At 34.1% G+C, this 10929-nt stretch overlaps 1 protein-coding gene and 1 gene segment (V, D, J or C); both read right to left on the bottom strand.

Moving 5' to 3' along the window:
• Positions 1–1825: 1825 nt before the first annotated feature.
• On the bottom strand, positions 1826–5380 carry LOC106946632 (immunoglobulin lambda-like polypeptide 5). Its single transcript, XM_015031097.1, has 4 exons — positions 5269–5380; positions 4854–5176; positions 3159–3192; positions 1826–2309 (listed from the first exon to the last, which is right to left on the bottom strand). Exons 1-4 carry the CDS (start codon positions 5306–5308, stop codon positions 1975–1977), a joined length of 732 nt encoding a protein of 243 aa, XP_014886583.1. The 5' UTR covers positions 5309–5380; the 3' UTR covers positions 1826–1974.
• A 2911-nt stretch (positions 5381–8291) lies between these two features.
• Positions 8292–9018, bottom strand: LOC106946633 (Ig lambda chain V-III region LOI-like). The segment is given in 2 exon segments: positions 8292–8838; positions 8919–9018. Coding segments are annotated over 2 exon segments (378 nt in total).
• Between the last annotated feature and the right edge of the window lie 1911 nt (positions 9019–10929).

Genomic DNA, 10929 nt, shown 5'->3' with positions numbered 1-10929 from the left:
AAATTCTGTCCAGTTTAAAATGTTACAATCCATAAAATATTTTAAGTAGTAATTTAAAAAAAATAAACATTAACGCAAAAGATGTTAATGTTTTAACATCTTTTGTTAAAACATGTTAAAACATGTTTTCATGTATTCTTATACATGAAGAATATAAATGTTTAAAGAAATAATGTTTTATCATGAAATTATAGCTGTATTGATACAATGGTTAATAGTAATAGTAGCAGTCATATTTAGTGTTTTTATTAATTATTAATTACTATTTTTATTAATTGTATAAATGTATTTATATAGCACTTTAAAAAACAAGTTTATAACTGTACCAAAGTGCTGCACAAAAACAATAAAATAATTTGATGAAAAGAAGAGATATAATACAAGAAAAAAAATCTCTCTCTCTCTATATATATATATTGTTAAAATAATATGAGTAAAAATAAGATAGAAAAAAAAGTCTTGAAAGTAAGTTTGTTTTCTCCTCCCATGAATCTCCTCTGTCCAAACTGCCAGCAGGCTTCCTCCAAATGACCTTAAGATCTCTTGGCTGTGAGGATTTCTTTTGTTTGTTACTGGAGTAAGAAATGTGAATCCATTAGGGGGGCTGGTCACTGATCCCATTGAATTTACTGTTGTTTCAAGACCAACTGTGTGAGATAAATGAACATTTGTATTCTGGATATTTTTTTATTATCATGCATCAAATGTTGCTCACTTTGAAAACTGTTGGCAGCCATTTGACAAGCTGTCTATTTGAATGCTATAATTCTCTCAATTGTTGATAATTATAATGTGAGTTCTCAGCAAGGAGGACTGAGTATAGTTACAGATTTAACTAAATAAATATAAACATTTTTACCTTTAAACATTTTTCATCCGTTACACAACAATGGGACCAATTTTACTGAGTCATATAAACAATGATAGCAGATTAGAAATGCATTTTTAATCTCCTGTCATCTATCTACTCCTCCCTATTTGCTCTCAAAAGATGCAGCTCCAGGCCTCTCCTCTATTTTCATTATTTTATGTAAGTCAAGAGTTCAAGTTTCAGGTTCTGTGGAACTGTAAACATTTATTTTATGCTTAAGTCATCATTTGTGAAGTTTTCTGTGAGTCAAAAACACAAACAAACAAAAAATGTGTAGGAGAACAAGGAGAGGAGGAGCTGCAGGAGGTGTCCAACATGAGGCTGAATCTGGAGTGGCTGACAGGAGGAGGAGCTGTGATGTCATCTGATCAAATCGTTTTAACATTTAACATCTGATTGTTGTTGCATGTTTATTTTTTGTATTTAAGATTCAAATATTTCTTTCACCAATTTGCTTCAGTGTGAAGTTAGAACTTGTGATTCATTAAGTTCTTATGTTAAGATTAAAACCTCAGAGAGTGTTCCCTCTGAGACTTGAGTCCAACATTTCCATATTGGGGAGAAAAGCAGAGGAGGCCTGCAGGTGCTTCCTGTAAAAGAAGAGACTGAGTCGTAATGCTTCACTGGGTGTGGTAAAAAAAAAACTGTTTCATATGTTCATCTTCTTTCAGACTTTTCTCATCATTATGTGACATTGACACTATGTTTAATATGTTGGACTGTTAGATTGCTGTTTTAGGAAAATCAAAATATTTGAAACTTCACAATGTAGAAATGTATTTCTATATTTTATAATATTTAAGTAAAAAAATATAAAGTGTAAAAGTATAAAAATAGATGACACTTTTTAGTGTCTTTGACAGCTGACTGCACAAACATCCCATTACAGGCAAAATGTTTTATTTTGGCACAGCTTCTCTCATTAATGTATGGAAAAATACACATGAACTCACATTTCCAATGTAACTGTAGTTTATTAATGAAAAAGAAAGCCAAGAGAACAATAGTTGTTAAGCACACTAAATAGAGAAGCAAGTTTTCTAAGTCTTGTAAAGAATAAACTGAATAAAAAGCAGATTATAAATGATGATTATGATCTTCTGCTATTCTTCAGCAGGACATCCTGACTTGTTGATGGTTTTCTCTGCAGCCTGGGAGCCCAGAGACACTTTACAGGCGTAAACCTTGTTCATGTTCCAGTCTGACGTCTGGATGGACAGAGAACTGCTGATGTGGAAAGTCTGGTCTGGTCTCTGAACAGCAGTGCTGGTAGAGATCCCACTGCTCACTGGACTCCCATCAACCAACCAGCTGACATCAGCAAAACCTTTAGATTCACTGGACAAACTGGACAGACAGAGCAGAGTGGCTTTGTTGGACTGGAGCTCAGCCTTGGATGGAGGGAAAACGGTCAGGACAGGAGGAGGGAGACTGGAACCTGGAATGAAATTAAGATTATTATATAAATACATGATTAAATCAACAACAAAGCACTACTTGGTCAAAACAAATAGTACAACTTACTTTAGGCATAGCCATAGTAATCAACTGACAAATTTGATTTGTTTTTGTTCTTTTATTTATGAACAAAAAAAAATATTCATGCAGATGAAAAAGTCAGTAATTCTAAAAAGGTTTATGATGTAGATTAACATGACAATGAATAATAAACAAGAGCAAAATACAGCATATGAAAGTCTGCATATTTATAACTGTTCTCAAGTTTATTCATTTCAGATATTTATTTCACAATTTATTCATTATTGTTATGCTCATTATTAATTTTTAGGCAGCTTTCTCTTTCTGAATATTATCTCATATTTTCATTTAGAAAGTAATGAAATTTAAAAGCGCATTTTAAAAAATTAATCTGATTAACTTTTTACTTCCATTTATTTACAAGAAAGATGAAATAAAACATGGATCCTGCTGAAATTTCATTGCAAACAACAAACATAGGAACAGATTGTATGTGAATCCTTTGTTAGTTTGTCAGTAACTACATTTGGTTAAAAGGTTAGTACAACTGTCTTAGACACAGAAGGAAGATGAGATCAAGTACAAAAGCAAAATATTTAACAGATTTTGATTTTGATAATTAACTTTTGAATCCACTTAACCTCTGGCATAACTTGATATTTTTGTGAGAGGAAAACACAAATGTGATAAAAACATGAAAATGGCTTTTTTAAAACTTTAATCAACACAAAAGTACACAAAAAGAAAAAAACAAGAAATATAAATATGAAAAAAGTCTTATTTTAAAGTAATTAAATCAAATCCTTACCTGTGACAATCAGCTTGGTTCCCGGTCCGAATACCACAGTGATTCAGTTTGTATACATCGTCGTACAAAAACCTCCTCGTTGTTTCTGATGACAGAGTGGAAGTGAAACATCCTGCTGTGAGCAACTTTCACTGAAAACATCTCAGTCTCTCCATCATTCTGCTTTTATTAGAAAACACACAAACTCACTTTGGTCTCTGTGGGCACATTTAAGCAGTGGCAGTTCTGCTTATAGTAACAAATGTATGTTTTGAACTGTTTAATATTCAGAGATTTGATCAGTTGGATGTTTGGGTTTTTGTTACACTGTTTGTCACTGTGATACAGCTTCATCTGCAGATTCATCCCATGTCTGACAGAAATACAGAGCAGAGTCTCCTCTCTCTGCCTGCTTAATAATGAACTGATAATCAATGTCTGATGAAGATTTAGAGTTGAATCGATCTGAAGAGAATCCTGTTCCAAACTCAAGTGAACTGTCATGGTGCCGAAAACGCAGAACATACTGAGGAACTCCACCAGGAACTTGTTTGTACCATCTGACATAATTTCTATCACATCTCTGAATGTTGCAGTTTAGAACAACTTGTTGTCCTGCTGAGACTGTCTTGATAGGCTCCTGGGTCAATGTTATCGCAGCATCAACACCTGACAACATGCAAAGAAACATGAATTAAAAATAAACACAAGAATTATAAGGTTTGCATTTTAAAATATGTTCTTTTAAAGTGTCTGTAAAGAGTCTTACATGTTAAAGCAGTGATGAGACTGCAGATGGTCCACAGCATTTTGTCAGTTTGTGGTGTAAATGTTTGGTTCTGTTCAGCTGAATGATGAGCAGGTTGGACTGATTGAAGGAGAGAACAGAGGTTTATAAAGACCCCAAGGAGACAAAAAGCAGAGGAGGAGGAGATTCATGAATCTAATATTTAGAGTCAGCTTCTGAAAGCCCCATATGTTTTCTGAAATGTTTGTTTAATTATTTGAAGTATGCATGTTATGAGTGTTTACTGGTAAATTGATTTGATTTCATAACTAAATTCCAATTGTTGTTTGTCTTTGTTCTGGCCCTTCACTGGCCAGGTTGTTTTCCAACATTCAAATGGAAACTGACCAGAAGTGAACCGAAGTGATGGTGAGCTGCAAGGACCTTTTTCTTTTTTATTCCATTTTGATTTTTTCCAGATTATACTGGGAGAACACAACTGAACCCTCAAAAACACAGAGAGCCACAAGAAACTTTGAAAACAAATGAAACTACAAAGATCTCTGATATAAAGTATTGAACAGACTTTTCAAACTTAAATCTGGAAGTCCACATAAAACTCTCTGAACATGTATTATTTTATATATGTGAGAAAGAAACAAAACTGCTTAAAGCAAATTTTACCAAAAGATATCTGCAGCATCAAAATACATTTTCTTCATGCCACCTTAATATCTGTTATGAGTGGTTATTTATGATTTTTATATTAAAAAATAAAATCATAAAAATTTGATTCATAAACAATTTGTTTTTGAATCAAATTGTGAACCAGGGAGTTCACAATTTGAAAAAAAAAATATCATAAAGACTGCAACTGTAAAAATATGGAATGGATTCCTTTATTGTTCTTTGTTCCAGCTGTTCACCATTTGTCAAAAAGCAGAAGTGTTTGTGCTGAGGTTTTTGTCATGGTATAAATCACTGTGTACGTATTCATTCACAGAGCTGTCCCATGTTTTACAGTAATAAACTGCAGAGTCTCGCTCTTCTACATTGTTGATGATTAAACGATAGCCTGTTGATGACTGATGAGTTGATGTGAACTTTGGAGATGAAAACCCAGAACCGTAGCTTGGTGAACCATAGGTACGATAGAAATACAGCACCCACTGAGGAACGCCTGCTGGAATCTGTTTATACCAGTAAGCGGTATTATCAACAGTCCCCAGGTTACAGTCCATGGTGGCTGTCTCTCCTTTCCTCACTGTCACAACAGGAGGTGTCTGTGTCACCACCGTCGCACCGCTCACACCTGGAAACAACAAGATGACATGAAGTCAAGAGAAGCACACAGATTGATTAATCTAGCATTAACTCCAACCTACAGTAAGTCATCCTCCTTACATGTTAGAGCAGTAATGAGAGTGCAGAGAGTCCCCAGCATCTTGTCAGTGTTATTTGAACTTGTAAAATGACCTTACTGCTGACAGATGAGAGTTCAGAGGATGAGGAGAGGAGGTGCTGAAGGAGTCCTTTAATACAGTGAGATGGACTGACAGGAGGAGGAGACTGTTAAATTCTGTACTGTAGAGTTCTTCACTTTACAGCTTCAGTAAACAGAAGTATTTGATGTGGTCTAAGCATACTTTCACTGCTGACAGTGTTTCAGGACTTCTGGAATTAAATCAATTGGTCCATACTGGTCTTGTAGAAGTGGAGCAGTCTGCATTATCTTAACGGTTTCAACTTGCCCCACATGTGTGTGTTTAGACTTTAAGCATATTGGAGGGATGTGATGAAAGATTGAAAGTGATAATTCACTGCTTGCTCAGGTTTGTTTGATTGTCAGCATCTTTTGTGTACAGTTTTATTTTTAAACGGAATTAAATCCATGACTTAAATTTAAATTACTGACAACAAATATTGCAATAATTATGCATATATGAGAATGTGTAGAATTCATTCATCCAATCCTTTTCTACGTTATTTCTTATTTTGTTGATGAACTGATGATATTTCCATACGTAATTTTCCTAACATATGATAAGTTATTGAAGCTGGCAGAAAAATTGAGGATGAAATTCATAAATAGCCTACTTTTAGTCATTTCTGTGTATTTTAGAATTTACCAAAAAAAAAAAAATGTTTGTCAAACATAACATAATTGATCTCTAATTTTGGATGAGACATTTTAACTTGACTCAATGATGAAAGTTGCAAAATTCCACACTGTCACAGTAAGAGATATATTTTCATACTGAGAAACATATTAGTATAACCTGTACATACCTAAAGCTCCTCCTCCCTCCTGTCATTGTGACCTTAAATACCTCCTCCAACACCTCCTCATCTTCTAAACTCTCATCTGTCAGCAGTAAAGTCACTTTAGAAGCTCCAAGATCATTCTCAACACACACTGACATCATGCTGGTGACCCTCTGCGCTCTCATCACTGCTCTAACGTGTAAGACTGGAGCTCATGATGGAGTCATCAGACTGTCAATATTTTGACTGTTTTTTTTTTTTATTATTGTTTCCAGGTGTGAGTGGAGCGACTGTGGTGACACAGACGCCTCCTGTTGTGACAGTGAGGAAAGGAGAGACAGCCACCATGGACTGTAACCTGGGGACTGTTACTGATAGTGCTGCTCGTTGGTATAGACAGATTCCAGGAGAAGTTCCTCTATATATGCTCAGGTTTTATCATGGCATGAGTGCACCCAAATATGACACTGGGTTCCCTTCTGCAAGACACACGTCCACTCATCAGTCAACATCAGATTACCGTTTGCATATCAGCAGTGTGGAGGAAGGAGATTCTGCAGTTTATTACTGTTGTACATGGGATGACTCTGCTAAAGAGTGGGTATCACAGTGATTCACACTGTGACAAAAACCTCCTCATTACCACTTCTGCTTTTTCTCTCCCTAATACATAAACCAGGTGAAGCCACCAGCAATAGCTTCATCCAACACACAGCATATATTTTTTCAGCATTTACAATTTTTAAAGTTTTTTTTTATTAATAAATAAAACCAGCAAGTACTGCATGATGTCTACAAGATTAAATACGTAATCTTACATAAACGGTACAATAACAAATATCTCTTACATGTCACAAGTATCAAAACATAGATATTCCACAAATCTTAAGCTCATATGAAAACTGACTAATGCTAGATATTAACTAATAAACTAAACAGAAAAATGTGTAAAAGGCCAAGAAAAAAAATAGACTAAAATATTATTTAAACAGATTTGATCAAAATTTCTTAATGGTAATTTAATATCTGGAGCAAACATTATGTTATCATTAAGTTATGTGTTGAAAGTTCCAGATAGAGATGAAACTTAAGTTCTTAATTTACATGACAGTTTAATCATGGAGATGACGTCTGCAGCTGCATCCTGTGAGAACAGAGAATGAAGGTGATGCTTCACTGACAGAGGATGAAAATTCAGTTTCATCTTTTCTTTAAAGTATTTTACACCACTAACCCATATTCTTATTAATTAATGTTTTCCTGTGCTTACAATACACAATTTAAGACTATACTCTACTCTGTTACAAAAACGTTTTAGATTACGAGTTAAATTGTGGTTTTTGTTTCTTCAAATAATGAAATCAAAAATAAATATTTGATTTATGATTGAGACAGTTGTGTTTAGCTTCAATCAGCTACATCACATGGCAAAAATTTAAAGCTGTTTCACAATTTGTTTGTCTTTTTTACTTTTTTTCTTTTATATGTTTAGATATTTTCAATAACCTCCACTTCTACATTGCTTTTTAATAAACACTTTTATATAAAGTTCAAATGCTCTGCCTGCTCTTCTCCCTTGGTTTACAGATCTAAGACAATGAGAAGTTTCTCCACTCGCAAAATGTACTTGTTTTGTCATCTGCTTATAATGATAATTGTTTATTACATTACTTCCATGATAATTATGTGTTTAAAATATTTGTAACTCACTATTAGAAAAATGTTTAGTTACCAACATCACATTTATGTGAATGACATCAGATTACTTTTTCTAGCAATGAAGTCATAACACGAAAACATTTCATGGAATGGCCTTTGATAATAAGCTAAGTTGAATTTAATTATTTTTTGAATGTTTTTTTTTTTTTCTTTTTTTTTTTACATTTGGTGATGTAAAATCTGAAAAAACAGTTTTGGGATTAGTAAAATTGTTACTATTTAATTCAAGATGTCCCTAGTTTAAAATACAAGTGTTTTTGTTGAGTGTATGAATCACTTCAATTCTCATAGACAGAGGTGTCCTCAGTTTTTCAGTAGTAAATTTCCTTCTTCTGTACTTCTGATAATCAAACAATAATCTGGTGTTGACCGATATTGGATGTGTGTCCTTGAGATGGGAACCAGTATCATATTTGGATGAAACACAGACACTTTGCCTGTACAAACAAGGGTAATTGGTGTTAACCTTATTGTAAACAAATTGTAATATCTGCTAGTTTTATTCATTTACAGAAAAAAGATTAAAGTGTAAATACTGACAAATAACGATGTGTTGACTGAAACTCTTGCTGGTGGCTACATTGTCAGTTCATGCGTCTCAGTGAGAGCAAAAGCAGAAGTGTTAATGAGGAGGTTTTTGTCACAGTGTGAATCACTGTGATACGTACTCTTTAGCAGAGCCATCCCATGTACAACAGTAATAAACTGCAGAATCTCCTTCCTCCACACTGCTGATATGCAAACGATAATCTGATGTTGACTGATGAGTTCCTGTGTGTCTTGAAGAGGGGAACCCAGTGTCATATTTGGGTGCACTCCAGTCATGACGAACTCTAAGCATATATAGAGGAACTTCTCCTGGGATCTGTCTGTACCATCGGGCACTGCTGTTAGTAACACTCCCCAGGTTACAGTCCATGGTGGCTGTCTCTCCTTTCCTCACTGTCACAACAGGAGGCGTCTGTGTCACCACAGTTGCTCCACTCACACCTGGAAACAACAAGATCACATGAAGTCAACAGTAACACAGTCTGATGGCTCAAACATGAGCAGTAAGTCATCCTCCTTACATGTTAGAGCAGTGATGAGACTGCAGAGAGTCCCCAGCATCTTGTCAGTGTGTTCTGAGAATGATCTTGAAACTTGTAAATTGACCTGACTGCTGACGGATGAGAGACTCTAAAGGTTGAAGAGAGGAGGTGCTGGAGGAGGCATTTAATATAACACTGACACTCAGAAGGACTGGCAGGAGGAGGAGCTTTCATCAAATCTACATTGTAGTGTTTTATTTATTTATTTTTTTTTTTCTTTTTAGTATCTTTGAAGAAAATTACATACATTTATTTTGAACACTGTAAGAGAGGGACTGACAGGAAGAGGGACTTTAGCTGTACATTTATTAAATGTAATATCTGGTCCAACTCCAAACTCATTCCCCTCTTCACATCTATCTATTGCTAGATCATACTATTGTTCCATTACCAGGCTTCTATTCTGTTTTTGTTTTTTTGTCTTTTTCTCATTAATTGCTTCATTTTTGGATTTTTGACTATGTCCAGATTGTCTTCTAAACGTTTTCAGACTTGGATTTACTCTGCCTGCAGTCTGACTGACTGACTAGGGATCAGTGAAAACAGCATAGGACGCAACAGAACTAAGTCTGGGTCAGATAAAGACCCTAAACTAAGAAAGTATTTCAGTTTATCCATGTGTTACAATGTCCCAGTTATAATCAAGCCCTGGATTGAAAATATGTGGCAAGACTTGATAATTGAATAGGGTGAGCTCTTTTAGACAGAACAATGGACCAATATTCTCTAGAAATATGACGTTTGTAAATTTTTCACTTTACACTTTTCTGGTTTGTACTTGGAAATATTTAGTAAACCATATATAAGTTGCCTCCCACCTCACAGTGATGTACTACTTCCTGTTGGTCAATCATACTGATTCCCAGTAAAGATTGTCATAAATTGTAACAAAATGAATAAATGTTTGGAAAATATCTCGACATTATAAATTGCCACCATTTGTTTTTTATTTTTTCAAATATTAATCTTAGAGACTGAACATCTAGTATACTGCTGGCTAATGAACACAGAATAAATTCTTTCGGTTAAAATTCAGCTTGCAAGCTTTCACTTTTTGACATTTGTTATGTATATTTATGATATGAACCATTCTGAAAATTTTAGGGTGAATGCATTAACATAACTAATTTATGTTTTTATTTCAAACAGACCACTTTTTACATTATCTGTTCGAAAAGGAGCAGGTAGAAGATACAAGATCTTATGATTTCCTACTCCTCTCATACTAAATCTTCAAACACCAGATAAACTTAAAGTATTTCCACATTACATGACACAAACGTTTCACATTCTCATCTTTAAATGTACAATTATGTATCATTCTTTTTTTATATCATCAATAGCATTTTTGGTCTTTGAAACACTAATCTTATGCAGCATATTTCCCAATAAGCTCCTTTTGAAACATATTTTTAAGCTGGTTTATATTTGTAATTTTTTTGAACTCATCATTTAATCCATTCCATAAATCTACTCCACAACCCTGATGAACAAAGCTCTTTTTGGTTGTACTAATACAGTTTTTTTATGTGTCCTTCTCTTAAATTATAACCCCCCTCTTTGTCACAAAACATTTTTTTGTATATTGTGTGGAAGTTGATGGTTTCTTACTTTAAACATGAACACGAATTATACAGTTTTAAATGTCACAAAGTCCCAAAATTTCAGTATATTTGATTTTAAAAAATAACCGGTTTGTATGTTCCCAATATCAAATTTTATGTAGTATGTGGATTGATATTTTTTTGCATTGGCGTACAACAGCTGTAAAATTGTTTTCTATGTATTGTTCCAAACTTCAACATAATATGTCAAATGTGGTACAATGACTGCATTATACAGAATAAACAAAGATTTGTAATCCAGGACAAATCTTATTCCCTTCAGAACAGCAGCACTTTTGGGTAGTACTTTCTTTCTTTTTTTTTTTTTTTTTTTTGGTTGGGGGGGGGAAAAAAAAAACTGAGGCTTCTTTTTCTTTCCCTGCCGC

The sequence above is a fragment of the Poecilia latipinna genome, unplaced genomic scaffold, assembly GCF_001443285.1.
Source record: "Poecilia latipinna isolate Pla-1442-1.1 unplaced genomic scaffold, P_latipinna-1.0 Scaffold198, whole genome shotgun sequence".
NCBI lineage: Eukaryota > Metazoa > Chordata > Actinopteri > Cyprinodontiformes > Poeciliidae > Poecilia > Poecilia latipinna.
Note: the sequence above shows the minus strand (reverse complement) of the source record. Positions and strands in the feature narration are given on the sequence as shown.

Coding starts and splice junctions, on each gene's coding strand:
- LOC106946632 (XM_015031097.1), bottom strand. CDS start 5,308: ATGCTGGGGACTCTCTGCACTCTCATTACTGCTCTAACAT. Junction 5,177..5,268: donor TCTCATTACTGCTCTAACAT/GTAAGGAGGATG, acceptor TGTTGTTTCCAG/GTGTGAGCGGTGCGACGGTG. Junction 3,193..4,853: donor ACAGCTCTGTGAATGAATAC/GTACACAGTGAT, acceptor TGAATCACTGTG/GTATTCGGACCGGGAACCAA.